At 33.9% G+C, this 27497-nt stretch overlaps 2 protein-coding genes across 2 annotated transcripts; one reads left to right on the forward strand and one right to left on the reverse strand.

Moving 5' to 3' along the window:
* Window positions 1-1371: 1371 nt before the first annotated feature.
* Window positions 1372-22740, reverse strand: hob (bridge-like lipid transfer protein family member hobbit). Its single transcript, XM_077434181.1, has 35 exons — window positions 22578-22740; window positions 21136-21262; window positions 20740-21054; window positions 20380-20664; window positions 19798-19965; window positions 19624-19713; window positions 18925-19107; window positions 18683-18833; window positions 18448-18612; window positions 17536-18366; window positions 17269-17455; window positions 17029-17197; window positions 16831-16953; window positions 16515-16759; window positions 16266-16438; window positions 15857-16021; window positions 15571-15771; window positions 15300-15493; window positions 14787-14905; window positions 14551-14698; window positions 14262-14477; window positions 13954-14181; window positions 12428-12559; window positions 12196-12355; window positions 11928-12110; window positions 11696-11856; window positions 9552-9722; window positions 9326-9478; window positions 9087-9248; window positions 8841-9016; window positions 8520-8761; window positions 8217-8434; window positions 7171-7491; window positions 7069-7096; window positions 1372-1427 (listed from the first exon to the last, which is right to left on the reverse strand). Exons 1-35 carry the CDS (start codon window positions 22634-22636, stop codon window positions 1372-1374), a joined length of 6705 nt encoding a protein of 2234 aa, XP_077290307.1. The 5' UTR covers window positions 22637-22740.
* mRpL50 (mitochondrial ribosomal protein L50) lies at window positions 4301-6702 on the forward strand. The gene is made up of 5 exons (XM_077435448.1): window positions 4301-5162; window positions 5415-5509; window positions 5675-5877; window positions 5969-6088; window positions 6173-6702. The coding sequence occupies exons 1-5, from the start codon at window positions 5109-5111 to the stop codon at window positions 6292-6294; spliced, it is 594 nt and encodes a 197-aa protein (XP_077291574.1). The 5' UTR covers window positions 4301-5108; the 3' UTR covers window positions 6295-6702.
* Window positions 22741-27497: the final 4757 nt, after the last annotated feature.

Consider the following 27497-nt stretch of genomic DNA (forward strand, 5'->3'; position numbering starts at 1 on the left):
TGCTGGTGAGTTGTTCTATTTTCAAATTGTCTGTTGGGCGATCTTAATGTGCGTAATAATCCAATTACTAATTAAAAACATAAATAAATTTTTCTAATGTATGTAGGTATATGTAATAAAAAAAAAACCGGAACAGTTTTATATAAATACGTTTCGGTAATTACATCCCAAATGTGAATCACTACCAGGATAACCGCCACTACGAAAATCACGCGCGTGGTGTCCTGTCGCACAAAAATTCGTCGCACAGGAAAATTGCTGTACAGAAAACTACCCAAATATTCCTCAGCATATGCTTTTTTTCAAGATTTTTACAAAACTCTTTTATGGCTTACTTTAAAAACGATTGAGCTAATTATTATTATCGACTAGACATATAAACTTCGCATGTCAATACGGAAATACGAGTCCGTAACGTCATTTTAAATTTCATTTGGTTTGATGTGCTGAGCAATATTTGGGCAGTTTTCTGTACTGCAATTTTCCTGTACGACAGGAGATCCGCGCTTGCGATTTTCGTTATCCTGGTAGCGATTCACATTGGGGATGTAACCCGTTTACCCATAAATACAATCTTATACCAGGGCCCAAATTTTATCTTGGCGGCTCTATTCTAATTCTGTTTAAACTTTAGATCTATGCAGTGGCGTAGCGACCACTCATGCAGACCTCGTAATGCAGGAAAATGCTGAAGCTTAGGGGGCACTTTTTCAGATTCGGTGATTATTCCTCAAAAAGCGATCTCGCACACGTCACTAAAATCTCGATCTTGGAACATCGGACACCCAAAAACGCCATCAATGGAAAGCTACCCACGCAATAAATTGTACCACACGCAGTATTGAACAGATATTCCGTATTCGCGATTTTTGTGGCAACGATTGTCGTGCTTTCATTAATTTTAAGCTTATTCTGGATTTTATTTATGACTAATTGTTTACATGGATTTGGTTAGCTCGCCAAGAATCGGAGTAAATAATGTGTAGAATTGTTTTTTTTTGTCTTGCAGCTCTTTATTTTAAATGATTAAAATATTTTTTCAAAATTTATCTATTTATCAAAGAGATTACTGACCACTGCGTTAGAGTTTTTAAGATTCGTTGATTATTCCGCACAAAGCGATCTCGCACACTACAAAATCTCGATCACGGAGCATCTGGCAACGAAAGCTACCCATGCGAATTATTATACTAACGAGAACTCGAGTACCAGATATTTTATAGTTGCGGTTTTTGTGGCAACGATTGTCGTGTGCGCGATCGCAATGTGCGAAATAATCCTTTTACTAGTTTTAATTTAATTTTGAATCGCAAGTAACTGTAATTTTCCTCTATGTTTTTGATCTCTTTTTTTTGTATTTATTTTTTTTATTTATGTTAAAAATATTTTATCCCCGTTGACTGCACCGTTAGCTCCAAATTTCCAAATTTTTCCAAAAAACCCGGAATAAACTCAAGCGGCATGGCTTTAATTACGCTTGATTTAGGCCAGAATTTGGGGCGAACTATGTATTTGACAATTGAATTTCAGTTATTTTGTGGCCATAGCCTTGTCGTGGGGCCACGACAAGTTTCTGCTGGATTCTCGCTACCGAAATACTTCTGATTTTGACATCCAAGCACTCGATCCCCATAAGACTATGGAGTGTAGACTTTGTATCCGTTCTGTTTCAGTGGAGACTTGCGTCTCCGAACACGAGGGTCCCCATCCACTGGTTGGACGTATTTTGACCTGCTGTCGGCTGCTTGTCGGTTACTTACGTATTCCAGGATGAACGTACGCGATCGACTTTTTAACGCATATGCTGGCTTCAGAATGAGCATGTTACAGGGTTTATATTAGGTTCATCAATATTTAAATGAATTATTCGGAGCCGATCAAAGTATAACAGGACGGTTTCGCGTAGGTTGAACTCAGCGTATACGACAAGTAGTCATTATTTATTTTTTAGGTAATAAAAAATAATATATGCCGTTCGTGTGAAAATAATTTAGAATTATTAAATGGCTTCAGAAACATGTATACAGAGTCACGAAACGCAGATGCTGAATTTAACTGAATGCTTGAATATAAAAAAACCTTTTGAAAATAGAAGAAGTTATTCTAGATGACGATATTAATTCTCCAATGAACAGCAGTAATACCTCTGTAAGCGATGAGATTAGTAAATGGGAATCGAATGCCTCTGAAAATAGTGTTTCTGAAGAAAATCAAGATTCCAGCGACGATTCTCTGGTAGTGTGTTATGTTTTGAAAATTTTTCGTACTTACGTATATTATTTATATATAAGGGTCATTATTCTATTTTACAGACATGATCGTTCATCCAATATAAAATACTATACTACTAAATTTGATTATGACTATTGCAGTACGTTCACCGAAAAGCCTCAATCGCGACCACTCATAGCACAAAGCGTACCATCCAATAATGAAACTGAAGAAAAACCGCACCAATGTGACATTTGCTTAAAATTATTTAAAGTCTCATATAATCTCACGAGACATATGACAATGCACGTGGGAATCAAACCATTTAAATGCAACATTTGTTTCAAATCATATGCCGGAAAATATTGCCTTTCGATACATATGAACTCTCACACTGGCGAAAACCCGTATATATGTAATATTTGTACAAAGTTATATTATAATAAGGATGTCCTTGTGAAACATTTACAAGCTCACGCCGTGCTAAGACTCCATAAATGCAATATTTGTCAAAAGTCATTTATTCGCCATTCTTATATGGTGAGACATTTTAAATTGAAACATCATGAAGTGATGAAATGCCACCGAACGAACTCTCACACTATATGTATGTGATATTTGTTCAAAGGTATTTTGTGATAAGTCTGACTTAGTGAGACATATAAGTTCTCACACCAAGCCAAAACCCTACAAATGCCATATTTGTCAAAAGGCATTTGTCCGCCCATTTTATTTGTCGAGACATTTGACAACTCACACGAGAGAAAAACCTTACAAACGCAATATTCGTTCTAAATCATTTGATCAGAAATGTAATCTTATTACACATAATATTATTGCTCACAATGATGTAAAACTCTAAAATGGTGTCATGTTTGAATTCATTTTGCGGTATAACTAATTTTTCAAGCATAGGGCAGATCATGAACATGTAAAAATATATCTTACTCTCTGAAATCTTTTAAATACACTGAATTTGAAGGTGAAATTTTTGTATTCCTCTCAAACAAACTTATGTATTAAATTAAGCTGTCACAAATTGGAGTTATACAATAAGCACAACAGAAATACTTATTTTGTTGATCATTTTGGAACAAATTGCACACACGTGTATTGTGTATGTTTCATCGCATTCGATCTGCAATCCTTGTCAATAAACCACTCAGGTTCTTTTAACTTGTGTATTATTGAAAATTTTGTGAACTAGTTTTCAATCACCCGGTCTGCATTTTTGTACATATGTGTGCAGCAATGAGTCATGAGCTCTGAAGAGACATTTGGAAGACCGATGGAATTTATTTTTTAAATGTTTTTACTAAGTATTACCATTTAATATTAGCTGTTAAAAGTTTTGTTTCATAAAAGTTATGTTTTTTGTTTCATAAAGCTGTTATTAAAATAAAAATATCAATATTAAAAGAAATCTTAGACAAAAATACATATGTACATATGTATGGCCCAACAGATGCCAGCAGCATAGCTCGGTCGTTAAGCTTCTGCTTAGCGTCGAGAAGCGCTGGGTTCGATTCCATGAGCTGACCCCGATTGAAAAGAATTTTTCTGAGTATATATCTGTAGTGCTGCTGGTCAGATCTGGTTATTTGTGACTCCAAATCGATCGTTTCCCGTCAGAGTTTGCCAATTTTCTCTGATTTCATTGTTGAAACGGTTCCCGGTAAAATTTGGCTAAATATCCTTCCTACCTACTATGTCACCACTATTTGAGATTGATTAATGTACAATAAAATTTATGTACAATTCATAGTGTCTCGTTAATTTGCGAGTTTTTCAGTGTCTCGTAATTCAGCGACTTGTATAATAAAAATAAATAAAATGCTGCGATGTTTGTAATTGGCCAGGAAGGCGCAATGTGGCTGTGGCGTAAGTCCTTCCTGGTGTATATGTAAAAAAACGATGTATGCATAATAAAAATTGATACTTATATGGGTTAGAATCTATATAATGAATTTTCCTGTGCGACAGGAGATCCGCGTGAGCGATTTTCGTAGCGGCGGCTATCCTGGTAGCGATTCACATTTGGGATGTAACCCGTTAACCGTAATTGCACGACTGTTTTATTACATCCCTTCCAAATAAATGGAATAAGCTTAATGCAAGATCAAAGTGGCAATAACAACTTTTTAAAGTGCGATTGTAGCTTTTATTTTATCTACACAGTCTTGAGAAAATTGGACATCATGATTTTAACTGATTTTTAATCAGACGAATGGTTTTTTCTACATGAATGTACCGATTTAAAAATTTATATTTACTAGGTATGTAAGTATGTACCACAGTGTGAGGGTGAGCTATGGGGCGCCAGCCTCTAAATAAATTTAAAAAATAGCATAATTATGAGAATTATAGAAGATATATCACACGATCGAGAATGAATTCTTCGTGATCGTGAATGAGTATAGCACATATTTTGATAAAACCGTACTAAGCGTTGCAGACGTAAATTTTTTTCGAAAGAATAGCAAAATCAATAATACCGGTCGCTCTAGATCGGTCACACTAAAACTGGTCACACCCGAAAATTGGTCACGAAAAAACTGGTCACACCCAAAAATTCGACCAATTTTAGTGTGACGGGTGATCACGTGTGACCGATCTAGAGCGACCGGTTGTCCTGTGACTGATTCACACCGTTTTATAAAGGGAGGGTCCCTTGTGTGTGCGCCTGGTTGGTGATTTCCATTTTTTTATTTATTTTAATTAAAGGGGTTCTGCTTGTATTCATTAACATATTATTAGTATGTTCTACGATTAATATTTTGTAAGATAAGAAGTAATAAAAAATAAATTTATAGTTTTTTCCTTCAAATTCAAGCCAGCGTCTTGTTAAGAGATTGGCTGCAAATGCTGATTCCGTCAACTGTAGCCGTTCTGTCACGATGTCTGGTGTTTTGAAGAGTTTTTCAGTATTTCGTACCCCATTTATTCCGAATGTAAGTTTTTATATATGTAAACTTGTCTTTCATTAAAATTTAACTTCCATGTCAGTGATTAATAAAAATCGTCAATTATATTGGAAAAAAATCACCAGTGCTTTGAGGTTATATTTTTCGATAGAATTATTTATAAATTATAAATCCATACCAAACTCGACAGTGTTTTTTAGTTCGAAAGTTTTCTTTCACTTGACGTGCATCTAATTTTATGCTTATTTTTAATATTTCAATATTTCAATGTGTTTGCAGTTCAGTGTCAGATTCTTAAAGTTGAGAAGGAAGAAGATACCGTTGGCTCCAGATATAAAGTTCAAACCTCAAGAAGATTCATTGGCATCTCGAGGGTATTTTAACAATTGCCATGAACTATATGTATATATATCAATGGCGTGCCGTCCATAGACACTGTTTATGCGCTGAATTCACGGCATCTATGAGTGGGACGCTACTGATATGTATAATTGATATATTTTGTTAATTGAACTAAACTGTGATATTATTTTTAAAAGATTTCTAAGACCTCACAAGCCTTATAATCCACCATCGGATGCAGCCGATATAGTGGAAAAAGTCTGCAAAGATCTCGGAATTACTTATGACTACGATCATGTAATTGATGATCCTGCTGTAAGATTTTCAATGTTGAATGCGTGTTTTAATGCTTTTCAACATTCTATTCCTAACTCAGTTCTCAATTCAATCGAAACTGTAGGCGAGTACTTTTGTTTATTATCATATTTTTGGTTATCTCATAATTGAATTTTTCAATATTTATTATAAGGTTTATTAAAATGGTATTTTAGGCGACATCCACGATTTTTATCATATTCCTGTAGATACAACAACTCCTTTTGAAGCATTTAAAACAATGGATTTACCTAAAAATTTACACATTCAATATGAATATCTAAGATTTCATCCCGGTAATAAATATACATATAATATGCAACTTTATACAATCTTAATTTTGAAATGTTTATCTTATTATTATTTTTTTTCACTTTTAGATAAGGATACTAAGTTTAATGGAGTGTCAGCATACCCCAATAGTTCTACTTTGGTAACTGGATTGACGTATAAAAAGAAATATGAAGGATATCAAGCAACTAAAAAATGGAGATATGGATAATCATTTCGCCAGTATAAATAAATATTTAGTCATTAGAATCTTTATTCACTGTATTGAAAATTAAATAAAACACGTTAAATGTTATTTTCTTTTTATTTGTCGAATAAATTTGTAGTACATATGTTAACAGTGGGTACAAAAATATTCAATTTTATATTTTGGGTAGGTGTGAAAAGATTCGATAGAATAATATCGACAGGTGCATAAAATACAATACAACAAATAAAAATGTTTTGACACGTTTGTAACAATAAATAAAATATGAATAAAAAAATAACATGTTTAATATGTTTAAATAAATATAAAAAATGCTTGAAATTATACTAGAATAAATAATATTTCATAAATAATTATAATACAGATGAAGCAAGAGAAAGCAGTACAATTACATAAATACATAGTGAACACAAAATTGATTAAAAAAAAAAAAGTATTTATGTACTGAGAATAAATAATACTGAAATATTTGCAGGCTTAAATGCTACAATATTATTTTAAATATCAGTGGAAATGAGTATACCTATTAATGTCTAAAAAAATGCGTCTTAGTTTAATAAGTTTGCTAAAGCACTTGACCAGCATTATCCCTCGTTGAGAATCCATTATATAACGTATAATAATTTTATTTGCACGATATACTATTTTTGCATTGTGCAAGCATATATATATATATATATATATATATATATATATATATATATATATATATATATATATATATATATGTATATATATATTAAAAAATCACTCATTTGGGAAACCTGAAAGCTGGTCCGCCCTTTTTTTGCGGTTTACTTTCACCCTGAAACAAAATTACCAATGAAAATATAAAAATATCTAAGAATAACATGAATACACAGTAAGGTTGATACGTACTGCCCGTCTATCACCCAAAAGCATACGAGCTTTATCTTCTTCCGGGGGCGAAGCGTTCCCGCCGCTACCGCCTTTATTCCTGAGTAATTGCAACTTTTGCCTGATCGCTTGAGACAATATAACCTTTTTGCTATCCGACTTCATAGCGAGTAACAGATCGAGCCAAGTCCATGTCACGTTATGGTATTCTAACGTCGGGATGACAATTGAAATGTCTCGCAAGTCTTCCAAATTCTTCTCCTTGTTTCCTTTGTAGCTGACGCGTACGGGTAATTCTGGTATCTTGATGTATATAAAGAGCTTATTCTTTTCGGCTCTTTCCTACAGTTAAGATATTCATTGCAATTGAAATACATTATATGTGATTCCTTATAATAAAAACGGGTGACGGGTCACCGCACCGATAGTCAAAAAATCGAAAATGTTCGTTTACCATGCATACATATGAAAAACGGTTAGTATATATATCAGTGGCGTGCGGTAAAACTCTCTCCCCCTGTCGTACATCCTCATTTAATTTGCGCGAGCAGGATACAACAGGAACAGGCTTTTCCTCTCGTATCCTGCGCGCGCACTTTAAACAAGGCTGTATGACAAAAAGAGAGATAATTTCACTGCATGCCACTGATATGGTAAACAGACTACTAGTCATATGTGAACCAGTCACAGGACAACCGGTCACTCTAGATTGGTCACACGTGATCACCCGTCACACTAAAACTGGTCACAACCTCAAACCGGTCACGAGAAAACTGGTCACACCCTAAAATCGGTTAACCAGTTTTCTCGTGACCAGTTTTAGTGTGACGGGTGATCACGTGTGACCGATCTAGAGCGACCGGTTGTCCTGTGACCGGTTCACATTTGACTAGTAATCACCGAACCCACTGATATATATATTATATATACATAGTACCGTTTACCATGCACCCTTTTTTTAAATCTTTCGACTTAAGATCTTTCGATTTTCAATCTTTGCCTTCCGATATTTGCTTTTTCGATCTTTTGACTTTCGGTGTCGTGAGGTAGACCCAATAAAAACATACCTTCATCTTTTCAACATCGTCTTCAATTTTGACATAGAAGTTTGTATCTTTGCCGAGTTTTTTATTTTTAATCTTTTTACTGGATCCTTTTTCATGCTTCAAACTACCAGTGGAGCCGGCAGCATCGTCGTAATCTATATTACTTTCCTCAATAGTTTCCGGATCTCGTTCCGGAAAACAAAATTTCAACATTGTGTTGAAGAATTTTTTGGTCAAACCTAAAACAAAAAAAAAAAATCAGTGATTTGATCATACATATTTAAAACTTAATTTTAGTCAAATCTTATAATATATGTAAAATACCAATAGTGATAGGGACGACATTGATTTCAAAGTGTTCTTTAACAGATATTCCTCCGACTGGTGGACGTTCACGGCAAAAAACCCTCAAAACTCGTTGCCGAGCAACCGGCATATGACTACGCACTTCCGTTGGCACAAGAACTTCAGTGTATGATTCATTCGGCAGCAGATTTGTCATTCTCACATATCCCAGCTCGAGTAAATGTTCAACAGAATCATCACTCTTAGTATTTTTAGTATACCTAACAAAAATCAAATACAAAATAAGCAATATAAAACTACAATTAGGTATACACATTACCGAGCTTCGATTTTACGTACTGGAAATTCGATAATACAAGATCGGCAATTCCCAACTGCCCATCGGCATCAGTAAGACGCCACTGAGCGTGCTTGAAGTATATTTCGTTGGCTTTCACCGGCACAGCTTGATGGGACTGCGTCGCTGGTGCTTTGTAGCTTGACTCTTGATAGCAAGCGACCATAGCGTGCAATTCCTTGCGAATACAATTGTTAAGTCATTATATAATAATCAAAGGAAACAAAAGACTATAGTGAAAGTATTACCTCGCCATCCCGAGTGAGTTGCTCTTTACATTCCATAACTTGCTTTTGCAGATCTTGCAAATCTTGTTCGAGATGCACTCCGGCTATCCCTTCAGCTTGTGTTTTTTGCACTAGATAAGTCTCCCTTTCTAAATGTCTCAAACGGGCTACCAATCCCCTAACCTTTATTAATAAAAAAGATACATTGTAAAAATACAGATCAATATTTGTATGTACATACATAACTATTCGTGAATTACTTGGTTTTGCAGGTGTTGTATGGGTAATTTAGGATCTGGAACTCGGTGCAGTTGCATTTGAAAACGCATCCGCGTCAATCTTTCCAAAGCTTTCTTACGTTGCGGTTCCACATACAGAACCAAATTATTAACAACGTCCAATAGCATAGCGTACTGTAATAATTAATTACATTTAATACAAGATTATCCGAAGAAATGCATTATAGGGAAAATTAGCTTAAGCAACCTGAAGAGAATTTGTGCAAACATCCAAGTCATGATGCATTAGAGTGAAAGAATCACAAGTTGTATCAGGCTCTCCCCATGCGTTTCCTCCACTTGCTTCACCAGGTCCACTGGATTCTTCGAATCCGACGTAGTAAAATTCGCATGTACATCTTGATACTATACGTTGCAGCTGAAATTTTGTTATTTTATCATTGTAATGTAGGAGTTCCGGATCAATAACGTTTGAAAGGTATTCCGAAATTGTGGGAAATAACGTTTATGGGGAATGCCGAGGCTGTTCGGACTACTGCGTGTTCGAACACTTGGCTACCTGCCTTTAAAAAGAGGGACACACGGTGGACTGAATACTCTTTAGCGAGCGGCGGTTTCATGTGGACCTCTTGAGTCGTAGAATAAATGCTGCGAACTGACTTTGGCCTATAATTTGGATGCCTGAACACACCATTATATTTCAATCAGGGCTGTGGAGTCGTTAAAAAAAATCACGACTCCGATTCCGATATTTACTCCGACTCAAAAATGTAAAAATTTTATCAGGTTGTTTAACATTTAAATTATAAGCTCGGCAATTTTGAAATAGAGTCTCCTTCGTCTGCTATATTGGGACTCAAACGAGGACGTTTTATTTCTTCTTATTCATTGAGATATTTTTCAAAATCGTCTTCAGATTCAGTGGTGTCGGATGAAGATGATGATAATTCAAGTATTGATTGATCAAAGTTGCCTGATGTCGTCTCGTTTCCCACTCAAAGACCTTTCATACGAATCGTTAATTCAAACAGAGCATTCTTAGTTCTATTTATTTGTTCTTCCGTCAACATAGATCCCAGCCAATAGAATATCATTATCCAGTAAATGTTTTTCTCTGCATAACATGGCGTTTTTTATTACATCAGCAATAGTATTATTCTGAATTTTAGACAAACAAAAAATAATGCTCTTCCACTCCTTGTAAAATTCACCAGGAGTCAATTCTTCTGCTTGCAATACTTTTGTCACGATATAATATTATATATTAGCCAGCAGTTTGGCTTAGTGATAGCGTATATATTTAGCATCACTGAGGTCATAGGTTCGTGTCCTCGCCACTGCTGGTTAGATTTGGGGGTTTTGTGACTCCAAATCGATCGTTTCTCTATCAGAGTTTGCCAATTTTATCTGATCATTGCTGAAACGGTTCCTGAAAATTGGTATTAAATCTAATCCTGTTGTCACAAAAATCTGCCTGTGTATAATTTGTATTAATTATACACAGTAATCTGAAATCCATAGATGTCACTATGATTATTATTTCTGATTAATTGTTATATTCTATATATTCTGATTGTATATGTATGTATTACTGTATTTCTGATTTCTGATTGTTTATGTATTTCATTAACGTACACCCGTCGCATTGGAGCAAATCTGTAATGGCGAGTGTGTATTGATTTGTGACAATAAAATAAATAAATAAAAAATAAGGATGACGAAGCAAGACTTCAAGTTCGGAGAAAAAATGGTCAGAGTCACTCATTTTTCACGACTCCAACTCCGACCAAAACACCACGACTCCACGACTCCGACTCCACAGCCCTGATTTCAATACACAGTTTATTTCCTATTTTGTCATTTATCCATGATGTCAACTACCGTCAACACGATATTTAGCCTTTCGTTTCTTCTCATTATATCAAACATATTATATTAAACATATACAGTGGCACAGCGAGGGTAAATGTCACACGGGGCAAGCACCCTTTTTTCTCCCACCGGTCCTACTTTTGTCATATTTGCTGACTTACTGACTAAAATGCAACTTAAGCATACGGGTTTAAATCTAGCGCCACATTATTGCTTTCAATTCAAAGCCTAGAAAGACTGCATTTTTAGTTGACGAATTCGTCACCCGCTCACATTGTACTTTTCGAAGTGAACCTAAGTTACTACAAAATATGTATGATATTTTGTGGCAAACATAAATAAAAATATAATTTCCCTTTGCGGCGCCCCCAAAGATGGGGCATCGATACCCTCTCTCAACTCTTCCTTGTTATTTGACTTATTATACTTAGCCTAATGCATTATAATATTAAAAATTTGACTTTCACATCCATTTTTATTATTTAAATAGCTAAAATACAAAAAAAAAAATATCATTACTTGTGGAGTATGCGCTTGATCGTCACTAGGACCAACTGTGATTCCCAAAACTCCTCCGGCTGAATGTCCGCTGCCCACAAGACTCGGAACATCCGGAAGGGCCGAAATAGCTCGAGCACCTTTTTCTTCTATTTCTTCTACACAGACCCATTGTATATTTTCTACAATACGAAAATACAGTTATCTCTGATGCTTTAGAACGTTGATGGGATAATTCCAATATAAAATTTACCATGCAAAGGATCGTTGTCTCTGGCGCTCACCGTAGCGTAATATTGCATACTTTGTAAGGAACCAGCCCAAGTTGAACACGATCTTTTGAGTCTTTGTCGGACTTCGGCACGCGCTGCGCACAATACAACGTAACCTTTTGTTTCACATCCGCGTAATACCACTTGAGGATTGACTAAGACAACTGTAAGAAAAATGATTACAACTGTATAGGTAGAATATAAGTTTGATAGTAATTCTAAGAAATTTAGATTTTAGAATATACTAACTAAGCCAGCTGCAATGTGAGGTATCGTCAAGAGCGCTAGCTGCTGCGTGAGGTAATGGTTGAGTGACACCTTCTGAAAGGTCGTCTGAAAATACAACTGCTTTATGATCGGCTTCTGCTACGAGCTGGGCGAGGAGCGCTTGAGTTTGTCCTCCGCTTGCCTATAGTAAAGGATTGTATGTATAACATAGATTCGGTATTATTTGTATTGAAATAATATTTTAAGTACTAACTTGGACGGAAGCAGTGGTCGGTGGTGTTGCTGGAGTAGCAGGTTCAGGTCGCCTACCGTTTTGAACATTGGCATCTAAATCTTCGGAACGGAATATTTTTAAAGCTTCTGTTGATAGATTCTTCTTTAATTGCTGTAAAAGAAAGAAAAATGAATCTATTAATTAAAAACCAATTTTCTGTAAGTAAGATTTATACAAGTAATAGGATGGATTTATTTTAAATTATTAATACAGAGGAAGCTACTGGGGCACATTCAAATGGGGAAAAAAAGCTTACAAAGAACTTCCGATTGTCAAAAAGGAAAAACGACTAGTGTAATGACTTAGGACTTAAGAAAGCCTACTAATAAAGAGATCGAGAAGAAGATTCAGAAGGTGATAATAAATATTGTAACGTACACCGCCGAGTAAGTGCAATCGGATTAGGCCGAGTAGCATCCCAGAGACTGTGTGACCGTTATAATTGGTGCCGAGGATTATCTGCAGACTAAGTGCAAGTAGGCTAAACAATGGCCACCGAATTGGCCGCTATTGGTCCCTTCTCAGAAGTGACCGATACCGTGGGACTGAGTGTCGTGGGAATACATATCCGGGTACATGCCTAAACAATAGGGAAGTAACCGGACGTCGAAGATGCCCTGAGCGAACGATCCGTTATAAGGCGGTACTTAGGCGATATAAAGACATTCTAGACAGAGTACTGCCAGTGTGTGTATCTCCTTAGTCACCAATAAATGCTGTGAAACGACTTTGCCCTTTTACTTGGATCCTCCACCCACCTCTACGCAACAATATTATATTATAGATACATAAGTGTTTGATTTATCAATCACAAAAGTTAGGTCCTGATTTCTCGAAAGGCGTCAATAAGACCTCTCTATAATTTACCTATGGATGTAGTTTTGTCTAATAAAACTGATACAAATGAGTAATACTTTGGAAATTATTACTTTGTGAATTTTTTTTCATATAAAAGTTCACGTTTTTGAAATGATATTGAATTTATGATGACATTAAACTTGTGATCTTTGGAAGTTTAATATAAACCAGCAGTGCAGACTAGTGGTTAGCATATATGCTTTCAAACATAGTGGTTTGAGTCCCACTGGTTGCTGCTGGCCAGACCTTGGTTTGTGACTCCAGGTCGATCGTTTTCTATCAGTTTGCAAATTTATCTGATTTTCATTGAAACGGTTCCAACAATTTGGCAACCTTTACCCATTTCTCGCAATTTTCGAGTTTTCAGCATCTCGAATTTCGCTGATTCGTAGTAAAAGTGTTGAAAAGTTGTGAATAAATGTCTTGCAAATTTTGAGTTTTTTTGCATCTTGAAATTTGACAATGTATATAAAAATTATCCATAGGTGTCTCTATGATGCTTTGTTAAAATTATTCTAAAAATTGTATATCAATGTTTGTAATTGGCCGAGAAGGCGCATTCGGGTTTATTTGTTGGACCTTTTTGGTTTATATATGTATATAAAAATAATAATAGTTTTAAATAAATACATCTTTTTAATACTTACTTTGTTTTTCATGTACGTATCAAATAATGCAAAAGCTATGTCTCTATTTGTCTTAGTCCATGCACCTCTCAAATCGTATACGACCAGTCTATGCGTAGGTGGAGCTTCTCCAACTACAGGACAGTTAGCTGGTGGTGGAAGACCACCACCCATTTCTGCCTCACGACCATAGGATACCTTTCCAACGCTGAGACAATAACATTTAGCGACGGATTGACTAAATGACGGCTATCAAATCAAAAAACATTACACTTCAGCAACTCGTAAAGGTTTGGGATACAATTATATGAAATAAAATGTTACAAAACCTCTTTGTTGACTTCATCGTGAAATGCAGATGTTAACCAAATTTCGGCATTGTTGAGTTCGCAATTTATATAAAGAGGCGGCCAAGATGATAGAGGTCTGCGACGGAGTCCATCTCGAGTCGGCGTAAGTATAAGAGCATGTTGGGCTCCACATGTGACTCGTCGGCCGCAGATGTCGATTCCTCGTTGTTTTGCGAATGACATCCAATACGTTGCCTGAACAGATATTACTATTATTTTTCAAGTTTAATTACATGTGTATTATATTAATTTTTATATTTTACAGTACCTGAAAACAGTGTAAAGCGAGTGATAGACGAGCAGTCCGAAAATATCGAGATAGTTGCGGACGTTTTGGTCGCACGTTGTTGAATATTTGTCCTCTTCTCGTCGGACGAGTTGCACCTGATAGTATTTGTTTTAAACTTTCAAACCATCTTAAAAACAAATATAAAAGGTTAGCACTCTCATTTTACTATACAAATATGTATGATATTACATAAGTACTAAATAATGCTACAATACCTAAGAGTACTTCCATAGAGTAAAAGTTTTGGACAATCGTTATCATCAACAGATCGTGTTTCAAATGATAAATACACATCCAAACCTTGTGATCGAAAAGCTCTGAATGAATCGTGTTCCTAAAAACATTTATAAACTTGAATATTATATATGAAACAAAGACCTTTCACTGTGTGTGTAATTAATTTCTGGTTGGCTGTCGTTTAATATTCATTGGAGATGGCGCTAAATGCTCTGAGAATATTGCCCTAGAGGAAACATTGGTAGCAAACAGTAAATATAATTTTTTTTCTTGATCTGTTATTATATTCATACGTTTTGTTGGTAGTGTTTTAGCTGTGACGTATATACATACATATGTCGAATCAAAACGACTATTATAGTACGACGAGCGTTATCGCACACAAACACACAGAAAAGCGAAATAATATATATGAATATTTTAGGTGCAAAGTGTATACAAATTGTGTGCCCCACCACTATATATGTACATATATTACTTAAATATAATACCTGATTACTGGAATATTCTGGAATTTTATCAGGCGCACATTGTATTACAGAATGATGATCGTTGGGATCGGCCAAACATAACCATGTAATTTTTGTAGTAAGACGAAGATTAGGCATGTGTAATAAGCAACAGTCGTCATACTTAGAAGCAGTTCTTACAGACACATTAAAATTTCCTTTGAATATAATTTTAGCTAAAAACAAGATATTTGTGAAAGGTTAAAGATATTCAAAGCTTGATAAGAATAAAATGTATCACAAAGAAATAAACCATTAGTCCAGTCGAGTACGAGATCAGTCCATGCTAGTTCCATTTCCTCGGTCGTATTGTATGGATCGAGCGAAGCATGTAGAAGTAGTGCTAGACGACGTACGCACAATGTCAATCTTCCATGCATTATCAATCTCATTTTATCCCACCATGCTAGAGGAATACTAGGATCACGCGAGCTACGTACTACCTTTTCCCAACCTAAATAGTTATGTATGTATGTATATACGACCATAAAATATAAATTCAGATGAAATACATTAAGTTATGATTCAAATATACTAACTTAAATTGCACTGTGCTACTACTGGTTCCCAGCAGGGACCGAAAGCGTAGTTGAACTGTTCCATTTCACAATTGAGATCATGATAGAACTTGAGAGACGTCATACTGCGTTCTATTTGGACCGTAGACCACGGATAGCCTTGATCCACAATATTGTATCGACGAGCTGTAATTATAATTCAAGTATCGTAAAAATTTCAAGTTGAGATGATTTCGAACAAAACCGGAACCATCAAATGTTCATATTATACTATCTATAAAATAATTTGCTTTTCTTCATTCTTCAAAATATTATACAAATGATTCACTTATATTATACTTCGATTCAATACAATACAAGCCAATCTTTGGAAAAGTATTCATTATTAATAAAATATTGATTATATTCAAAATGAAAGTTGAAGAATTACCTCTCGGAGGCGGAGACTGTTCGGCACCCATAAGAGTTCCCCAAAGTTGGATCATTTTAGTACACAGTAGAGGCTGTGGAAAGTCTCTTAACTGGACACGCCATTCGTTACATGAACCGACAATCCAGCGGCACCAAAGCGTAGTAAATTCTAAGCCTTCTTCTGGCCAAGGACTAGTTGAATACAATATAGTATGAAAGTAAACTGTATAAACGTTTCAATACAACAAACACTCAATAAAAGTAATACCTATCGGGGTCTAGTCGTTGTAAATGTTTAATGCAGTTAAAAGTTCCATGTAAAGTCGGATCAGCTAAAGCTAATACACGTACTTTCGTGAACAGGCAAGTTAATAATGGACGTCCAGTGGTTCCTCGAGATAACTTTTTAGATCTTTGTATGTATATTTGAGCATTACATCGTCCCAGGTTTGCGTACAGTTCTTCGACTTTACCAGCTGGTAAAAATAGATGGGGTTTGCACAATTCAGTAACCTAAAAATAGTATATCGGGTAATTTAAATTGTTTATGTAAAAAAGTATAAAACATATGTTTATGTATTAACCTTAGCATCTAGCATAGACTTTCTTTTGAGACTCTCTTTATATTCATCTTCTAATAGTTCATAGTTATCTCTCAGTTTGACTTCGAAAGGCTCATCTGTCACTTCCAACACCAATTCTTCAATCTATATAAAAAATTACGCATACTATAATTTAAAATTATGATTTTATAAAGCGTATTTATAAAAAAGTATAACTACTTTAATATAAAAATCACTCGGCAAAGGACTATCTGCAGTGAACGGTTTCTTTTTATAATTGTGCACTAGTTTTATCCATTTGGTTAGTGATACAAATTCATCTTGTACGGCTTCAGCGAAGTTGTGCTCATGAGGGAAAATAGCTCTAAACGACATGATAGTAACACCCCTGAAATAAAAAATATGCATTATTAAAGATGCTATAAAAATTATAATATAGCTATAAGCGCATTGACATACCATGTTTTGTTCCAATGAAGCTTAAAATCATCAGCATTTTGCCTCTCTTCTTGAATGTAATCACTTTGAAGAATACGTTCCAACGTTACACCTTCAACAATGAATATTTCAGCACCATCAATAGTCAAACGACATAAGTTCCAAGATATGGAGAATCCGTTTGAATCACGAGCAAACGTTATGTCATCTGTTATAAATATTAATCAAAATTATTTTACTAAATAAAATTTGCATATACATTTGTATGTATGTTAACGAAAAACATACCGAAAGTAAAGAGAAGTTTATGTGTTTCTGAAAGTTGTAAATGAACACCGGTGTCTCCTTTAAAAGTGACGCACCAATGTTTGCTAGAATCAGATTTTTTAATACTGCTAGTGCGAGTGAGTTTAAACGCTGTTTGTATTTCTTGTTTGTATCTCTTCAACTCTTTGACCATAGTTAAACATTTCAAATGCAGATTCGGACTCCAATACAGGTCGACAAGTTCCAAAAATTGAAAACTCAAAACTTCCGTTTCAATATCAAGTCTGGCTAATTTGACGAAGCAGAATGTGGAAGACATCTCTTCAGTTCTTTGGCAAATGTAAAATCCAGTGTTCAAAGGTACATCGGATAATTTGAACCCCGATACGACGAATCCAACTTTCGAAGAACTTTTCTCCAACGATATTGTATCAACGCGACACACCAGGCAAATATTATCATCAGTCAAAGCGAACAGGTTTACATTTGTTAAATTTACATTGACGATAAGTTTACTTTTCGATTTTGTGAATTCCTTTACGGGTTGCGGTTTACTACTTGTTCTGTAATCGTCGATACATTCCGACACGAGAATCAAAGTTTTGGCAACACTGGGACTTCCTTCTAATCGGAGACAATCCAACATCGCTTCTACTTTAGTTCCAGAGGCTCCGTGACTCCCCCATTTAACGAGAGCTACGCCAATGAAGAATCCAGTTCCCCAAGAATGATATTTTTTAACGGGTGCATCTCCTGGACCCACTTGAAGCCACGCCGAATCGATCAAAAGCTCTGTACTCCAATGTCTCATTCCCAGAATGAGACGAGAGAAATTAGAATCGTATGGTATAGCTAAATAAAATTTCAGGATCATTACTATTATATCAGATAGAAATATAAATAAAAAAAATATATATAAATGAGAAAGCATACCACGCAAGTCTGTGAGCTGGTCCAATTTTACTTTCAAACCTTTGCAACTGACAGTAGCTGAATGGGAACCATGTCGTCCACTCAAAGATAAGCTCCAAAATTCAGCACAGCCTTGTATTATACAAATATCACAAAATTTTTCAAGCCAATGCGGAACGACTACGGCTAGATTTATAGTAATATATTAAAAACCTGAAGTATTTTATATATAACAAAAAATCATATAAAAACATACGTGCTTTCTCTCTTGCATATGAATTATCTGAAACTAAGTCTAAATCTCTTGGAAGGAAACAAGTCGAAAACCATTCATGGACATCATTGTGATCATATGATAGGTTTAATATGTCAAGTATAAGGTATAAGTTAAGTACTTCATTGACCAGCTAAAATGAAAATAAAAATAAATTCCAGTTTAAATAGTACATATAAATACTATACACATGTATGTAAGATATACGTAGAATTACAAAATACCTTTGCATCAAGTTTTAGTTTATTTAAAAAGAGCAATTTCTCTTTATTACTGTTAACTTTCAATTGATCCATTTGAAATGCCAGATAAACTTGTGGCAAACGTGTTTGATACGGCTTAACTTCAAAGGTGTCGGTATTATACTCCGAGTTTGAAAGTTGTTTAGTAGAAAATCTAGCATTTATCTAAAATGAACAAAAATTGAATTAAAATCTGTGAATACATAAATATGTTACAGTGAATCTGTATTTCCAGTGAAATTATACTTTCACTAGAAGAAGTATTTCGCCAACTCAGTCGGTAAAATCATGCCACGCAAATCGGGATATTAAAAGTATACTATCAACTTGGATTCTAGATCATAATGGAATAATACAATTGGAAGAAAGGACTGAGGATTCAAATGTATGAATAAAAAAAATAGGACAGTCCATTCATGAATCAAACGGCCCTATATGAAGCTGTATTTGGATAAACTGTAATAGTTGGTCTATCATCAAATTTACCTTCTGATGTAATTAAACCCGTATACACTGAAGAAGATATCGAAAAACTTTTGTTGAAGGTAGAAGAAGACAACATTAATAAAAGAATATGAATTCCCTGAATCGCCAGTGAAAGTATATGTACATACTTTCATTACTAGTATGGAATCACTGTAACATATAGAAACATAAATAAAAAAAAAAGATAAAACTCACTTGTAAACTGTGAAGTGATGAGCAAAAATCGGTACGACTATTCTCTCTCACACCAGTTATAGTACTACTGTTAATTTTAAAACTAAAATTCTAAAACGATTCAAATGAAATATTAAATAAATACATATTGTACAATTGGCATATAATACACATAGTCAAAATATAGAAAAATACTTTTGGTATTATAGGAGCTATTCTCGAGAATAAATTCTCACTTCCTTCAGTATGAGGTCTGTGGACAGGAACTTTATAAATTTTAACATTATTTTTCTTTTCTTGAATAAACTTATAAATGCCTTCGTTCAATACGGCAGTTGGACTGGTAATACTACATTGAACTTTCTGTAATAAATAATAACGATAAATTTTACATATGAGCTGTTATATTTGAAATTGACGTAAGTCCACTTTTCCTCATTACATTATATACGTAGGGTTGGAATTGAACGAAAGGCTGAAGTATGGGCTATGGCTGAGAAAGAGTATGTTACGATTGATTGTGAGAAGGGGATGAAAAGGGGCAGAGATATAACGGTTAGTCGCAGTTGGACCTGTGCTCCGCGCGTATCATCTTAATAAACAACATGACTATTTTTCTAAGATTCTGGACATATCGAATTAAAAGAAGTGATAACAATTTGTGAATTAAGTCAAACAGGAATAGTTTTTTCGGGACTAAAAACTGGACTTTCGCTACTTTAAAATATAATGGCTCATATGTACAGTATAGGAATTGTATCCAGATAAAGAATATACCTCAATGTTTAACGGTGGATCTACAAGCATCGTAACTTCTACGTTGATTCCAAAAGACAATTCTGCAAGGCACGTCTGTAAGAGATTGGGATCAGGAGCTCGCCGTAGTAATTTAGCTCTCGCTTCAGCTACAGTTCCAGTTAGTAATAAAAAGCTAGTAGTACCGGATCCATCTAAGCGTACGGATGATGCTGTGGCGTGACAGAGCCAACCAGCATTAGCACCTTCTCCTTCTTCAGCTCTCAATAACATCACTGATAAGTTATAAATTTTAACTGCTAAAAACTGAAATAACAATAAAAATGTGTCGAAATGGCGCAAAATATAAATGATCATATACGTAAGTAGCTTCTGCAATACCTGAGCAAACAATGTAATGCTTGAAGGCAACTTCATATCTCGAAAATCTAGCATATTTTCAGTTAAATTATTTAATTCGTCGTTTACATCATTTAGTACTTTTTTAGAAGCTTCGGAGCTGATCGACGGAATAACATTACTGACAAATGAATTTTGTTTTGAAAGTAGCGGTTTGAGCAAGCCAGAGGTAGATTTGGTTTGTTTCTTCTCAATGACGACATCTTTGTTGACTCTCACGTCACGTATTACTAGTGAGAGCAATTTAGTGACTTCGGAATTGATCAAACTGCTCTGTAAGCTGATCTCTTCGATGTGCTACAACGGAAAAAGCGATTGTAAGTCAAAAAAATCAAAGTGGAATATACAATTGAATTTGTACGTAGATAATAGACTCACTATAGTGTAGCCACTTTTGACAATTGTCACATCTCTTAGAATGAATTTGTGTATTACTATACGGCCGACTTTCAACACCACCTTGTAAGTCCTTTTGAAATGCCATGCTAGCAATCTTGGTATGAGTCTTTAAAGTATTACAAACATAAATTGTGCAATTAGTTTATCATTGAAATTTATGCTGAAAGTATGTAATTTAGGAATACATTAATTACACTTAGCAATAACATACCGGAACGGAGAATAATCAATCGTTACTAAGTTTGACCCATTGAATTCGAATATGACAATTATTTTTGTAGGTTTGTTCTCGTTTATGAGATTTTTATGATAAAATTAAGTATTGGAATCAATATTCAAACGTTTTTTTCTATTGATTGTGATTTTTATTGATTTAAAATACTTATAATTAATTATCTAACGAATTTTTAAAGTGAAATTTTTTTTCTGTGCTATTATCCATTTACTTGCAGTTTTTTATTTCACTAAGTTTATATGTATGTATGTATGTAGGTAAGAAAAAGATTATTTTAAAACAAATTTAAGCCCACGAGTCCTTGTATAAAAAAAATAAATGAGTTTTTGTATAAAACCAAATATACATATATTTAAGCAAAGTTTTACTAAATGAACTAAGCCTCACTAGGGATATGATATTTTGATAATAGCAATGTTATGTGTATTTCTTGTGATGTTGTTTATGGCCTGAATTTATTTGGTCAGTATATAGATGATCAGTAAGTTATATTATTTGTCACCGACTGTTTGACTATTGTCTGTTTGTCAAAAAATATTTCAAAACAATAAGAGGTTTTTTTTTTATCTATATAGTACAAAATTTTCGTAAAAGTTAGTTACCATTTAATTTGTCGCCGTTGTTTATTAGTATGTACTGTACAAAATAGATTCATGAAGATGAGTGTCAAAAAATTGCGCATGTGGGTTAGTTCACATGTGCAAATTTTGTGTGCTTATCAGACAAAATACAACTATTTTAGAACGTAAAAAAGATTATACGTTATTACTATACTATTTATATAGGTATGGATATTTCGGTAGCATTTAAATCGCATATCAATTGCAATGCAAATTACAACTACGCAACAATCAAAATATACTGATAATAATCTCTAACTAATATAAAAAAAGATATCCACTATCAAAAAAGTACGCCTACATACTTTTCGAAATGGTAAATCTAAACAGAAACAGAATGTAAAATTGTGCAATGACTCATAAACCACGAGTTGTAATTAGTTATCGATTACATCACCGTTAAAGTAATTAAAATCGCGAATACAACAATACAACGAAAGAATATTTGTCAAATGATAATATTTCCATAGATATTTTGGGGTAGGGGTGTCGTAGTATTTTTAGGTTAGGAAAATGACAGGTGAATATGCTGTGGATGAAGGGCCCGGAAGATCACGCGTACTTACTGAGAGATGATGCAGTACACCAGTACGGCGATTAGAAAGAGCAGAGCCAACGAGCTCATGCTGGAGGCCACTTCATCTCGTTCAGCTGTCAAAACAGTAAACACCGGTGACGTCACACCAGGCTGGCCACACGACACGTCAGCTGCTCGTCCGTCGAGCTGCCAACTGCATTTTCATTATCAATTCGATCAGATTAGTGTTTTCTGTAATTAATTGGTGGGATTACTTATCACCATTAATTGAAATTTATCAATTTTGTATGTCATAAAAAGTTGTAAATTATTTTCATTTTCGAACAATAGACGTGAGCAATCCGATTGTGTAATGAAAAAAATTGGACCAAAAAGATATGAAACGGAGCGGTCCTCGGCATGATGTGGAGAGGCAGGGAACTTGTTTCTGTCATCAAGCGGAGAAATATGTAGTACCTCGGACACATGATACGGGGTCCAAAATACGAATTTCTCCGTTTGATAACCATGGGGAAAATAGAAGAAAAATAATGGATTGGCAGGAAAAAGTTATCTTGGCTTCGAAACATGCGCATGTGGACCGATATGAGCGCCGAAGAACTGTTCCAAGCCGCTGAAGACCGATGCGGATATCTTCAAATAATCGACGAGGTGGTAGCCAACGTTCGGATGCGGACAAGGCATTAACAAGAAGAAGAATGAAAAAAATTACTGTTTCCGTTTCAAAGCTATATTTTAGCTTTTATTGAGTTGAATTTTACTGTTTTATTGTTCTTTGACTATTCGCATTTTGAATGATTCAAATTAAATATACAAAGCAAATATTTTCAATAGGCAAAAATGGCAGATTATTTAATTTTGTTGACCATGCCCGAAGATATCAACAAAAAAGTCGATTTGTGATTCACAAATATTATTAAAAATTGGCCCATTATTGTTTGAACATGCTATCATTTTTCTCGTTTATTTCGACTTATTAGAATGTGATCGATTCATTTAAATTTACTCGTTTCGTCCATCTTATATTAGTTGTTTTACACAATCATTTAAAATTATTTGAATTATTCTTCTTATTTATGATTTTTATTACAAGCAGATTTTAATAATAAATGATATATTCACACCGCTACTATTGTAATAAATTAAATGATCATTGATGATGATGATCAAAAATGATTAATGAAACTCATAATAATACCGAGTATGTTGGGTTATAAATAAAGATGAGATTATATATTTTACATTGCACTTGCACTTTTTGTTATCTAAATAATTGAATAATGTATTTTAAAAATAAATAGTTTTCACTTATATTTTCTTTGGTTTATCTGAAAAACCTTTAAGATTTTTAGTCTTAGTAACAAATTTCTAGTGAAACTAATAAAAACCTTGTAAAAATGTAATTAATTACCAGCAACAAGAATTACATATATGTATGTATATAAAGTACACATGTATATGTTTGTACTAAAGTGAAAATCAGAATATTATATACTAGTGGTTTTACCCGGCTTCGCTCGGTATTTGTAATATAAACCACTTAAACATGGCTAATCTAATAGTAAACATTTTATTTAAATTTATTTGATTATTCATTTGTTTTTTTTTTTATTACATTTAACGTCACGGATTCTACGAACCAGCGATAGTTATATAGTTACATACATACAAAGTCTTTTTGGAAATTATATATTAGAAGATGTACGTGAATTTCTAAATAGGTATGTAGGTACATTATACTAAATAGGTATGTAGGTATTTTTTTATTTTTAACAATAATTTACTATCATATTATGATTCAGAATCATTAAAAGCTTTTTAATTAAAAATATAATTAATTGCTCAAAATATTATTAATAAAATTTTTGATAACCTCAGCCTTGACAGTAAAACAATCTTATAAGATATGTATTATTGAAAAATTATCTATTTCTGATAAGTAGAAAAGCAAAATTTGATTAATGTGTTCTATTTTATTTTGGTACACAACAATTTCAATCATTATACTTTTCCACTATTTTCCAATTGATTGCATTAAGATACAAATTTTTATTATTATTTCACAATCATAGAATTGCACTTATCACTAATGAAACTCATTAGACTATGGTTAGTATAAATAATGGTTTAAATATTATATAAACATAATGTAATGCAATGAATACATTTATAAATAATTAATAGATAAAGTGAGCTATTTTCAGGTCGAAAAATCAATATTTCGAAAGGAAAAAATTAAATATCATTATCGTTTGATATGTATATTCTCAGAAATGGATCAGAGAACATTTTTATTTACTTTATTTTCGGATAGCAACTTCACAATGGTGATAGTACATATACAAATTGATTGACGCATTCGGCGATGCAAATTTGAAAATCATTACAAATTACATTATTATATTATTTAGTTTAGATAATGTTGAGACGTGACTTCACATTCACAAGTTATGTACTTGCATAGGCTATCAGGGTCTGGTTGACCTTTGGGGTCTTCCGACTGGAGATATTAGGGTCATCTTGAACGGCCCCAAATACGATAACCACACCAGAGGGTGTCGAAGCCCATAGCAACAATAAATTATTTATGATAAAACTTACACTTTTGCAATATTGATAATGAGCTACAAAAAAATAAAGGAAAATTTAGATTAAATTAAATTCTTCGAAACTAATAGATTCATTATACATTTTTATATGCGTATTATTCATAAATTAGTGTTGTGCCCGATGAAATATCATCGCATGGGTTATGGCATATTAAGCTATTAATTAAAAAAAAATTAAAAGAATTATGTCAGTTCTGTGTTCAATCCGCACGTGGTCGTATTTTTTTTATTTCAAATATCTTATAAATATATTTCATTTAAGGTAAAAGTCGTAATTCTCGACAGGGCGGATCCTCTAGGCTCGGTCGACCCGCTCCTTCCTGTGATTGGTTGCTCTTTGCGACTACTCCAGTATTGCCGTGCCCTGAATTAACTCGACTTTTACCTGATGAAATACTCCGACATATGTATACTGGCTTGTTCGCATATAATTTCGGACGGTTTGGCAGCGCACGGGAATATTCCACATATTGCGAATGGAATATACACGCATTCGTTTGTGGTTCAATACAAATTCATCTAAATATGAATCAAAACGGGCACGCGTTGTGCCAAATTGACGCCTCATCTTTCTTTTCACACGCATCCACATATTTTCCACATTTTGCGTATGTATTTCACTATCATTTGGATCCACGAAATTATACTGGTGAACCAATTTTACCGAAATTCGGAATATTTCCGTACGCTGCCCAACCGTCCGAAATTATATGCGAACCTGGCAGTATATGTCGGAGTATTTCATCAGGTAAAAGTCGAGTTAATTCAGGGCACGGCAATACTAGCGTAGTCGCAAAGAGTAGCCAATCACAGGAAGGAGCGGGTCGACCGAGCCTCCCTTCCGACCTAGCGGTCTCCGCCCTGTCGAGAATTCCGAATTTTACCTAATTTAATATTTATATTTGATCGTTTAATATGAAAAAAAATGGTAAAAACTACCTACCTACATATGTACATATAAATAATATAAAACACCAATAGAAAAATTAATTAATTATATAATTTTTCAATAGATGGCGCTAAAAACTCAGCAACTTATTGCCCTAGAGGAAACATTGGTAGAAAACAGTATATATAGAAGTTTTTTGTTGATCTGTTATTATATTCGTACGTTTTGTTGGCAGTATTTTAACTGTGACTTACATACATATGTCGAATCGAAACGACTATTATAGTACGGCGAGCGTTATAGCACACATATACACATAATAGCGCTCTTACATATATGATATAATGTTCATTATAATATCAAAAGATTTTTTAAATTGAAATTAATACTTTTTTCTGATTTATGATTTGATGTTATACTGTTTTAGTTGAATTTTTATTGAAATAATTTTCAATCTTGAACGAGTTCGATTCTTGTGAATGATTGAGAAACAATGCTTTAAATATGGGTTATATAATATGTACAATAGTACATATTATATATATTTATATATTCATACTTTTTATCATATAAAGATCATGCAGAAGTCACTGATTTACACAACACTTTTAATCAATTTTACAATATTGCAAGAAGTCGAGATAGATCGTTGAATGTTTTTAAAATTGTCACTTTTTAATCATTATCGAGGTTATTTTTTCGGAACAACCTATTAAAATGAATTGGTATTATTATTTTAAAATATAAAAAAAAATGTGATAATTTTTTCAGGAGGTAACTGTGTCGTGTGATATCTTTTTGGATAAGCCTGAGATACTTTTCCAACGTTGTTCTGAAGAATGCGCAGCCAAGGTATTTTTTTATTGTATGCTCTTGCAATAATTTGTTCAGGTGTAAGTTAGAAACGATAGCTCCATTTTATTTTTTATTTATTTTAAAATAATTCTTAAATTAACACGATACATGTAAATTACAAAAGATCATATATGTATGTACATATTTATATACATTCATAGGTGCGTATAAATGTTTTCATGTTTATACACTATAACGTCTCTTTTATTATACTAAATTACTAGCTGAAAATTATATGTGGCATACCCATGAACACGGTTCGGTACATCTGCTGTAAATTAAACTTGAACGTTTATACATCGACTGCCAATTAGGAAGACCCACGTTTGATAGGGATGAAAGTATTACATATATACTGCCATTTTTTTAGACTTAAATATATTTATGTGATGATTAGACAGAGGTGAAAGCAAAAAATAATAAAAAAAAAACTTGTAAAAAAAGATTTTCGAAGAAGTCAACGATAGTAAAACCCATTTGCCTCGATTCCTATCCGATGTCTAGTTGTAACTAGACTCCGAAGCGTGATTAGGGCAATATTAGGGCAAATAGCGATACACATTCGCTATTTGCCTTAATATTGCTCTGATCCCTA

The sequence above is a fragment of the Arctopsyche grandis genome, chromosome 7, assembly GCF_051622035.1.
Source record: "Arctopsyche grandis isolate Sample6627 chromosome 7, ASM5162203v2, whole genome shotgun sequence".
Lineage (NCBI taxonomy): Eukaryota > Metazoa > Arthropoda > Insecta > Trichoptera > Hydropsychidae > Arctopsyche > Arctopsyche grandis.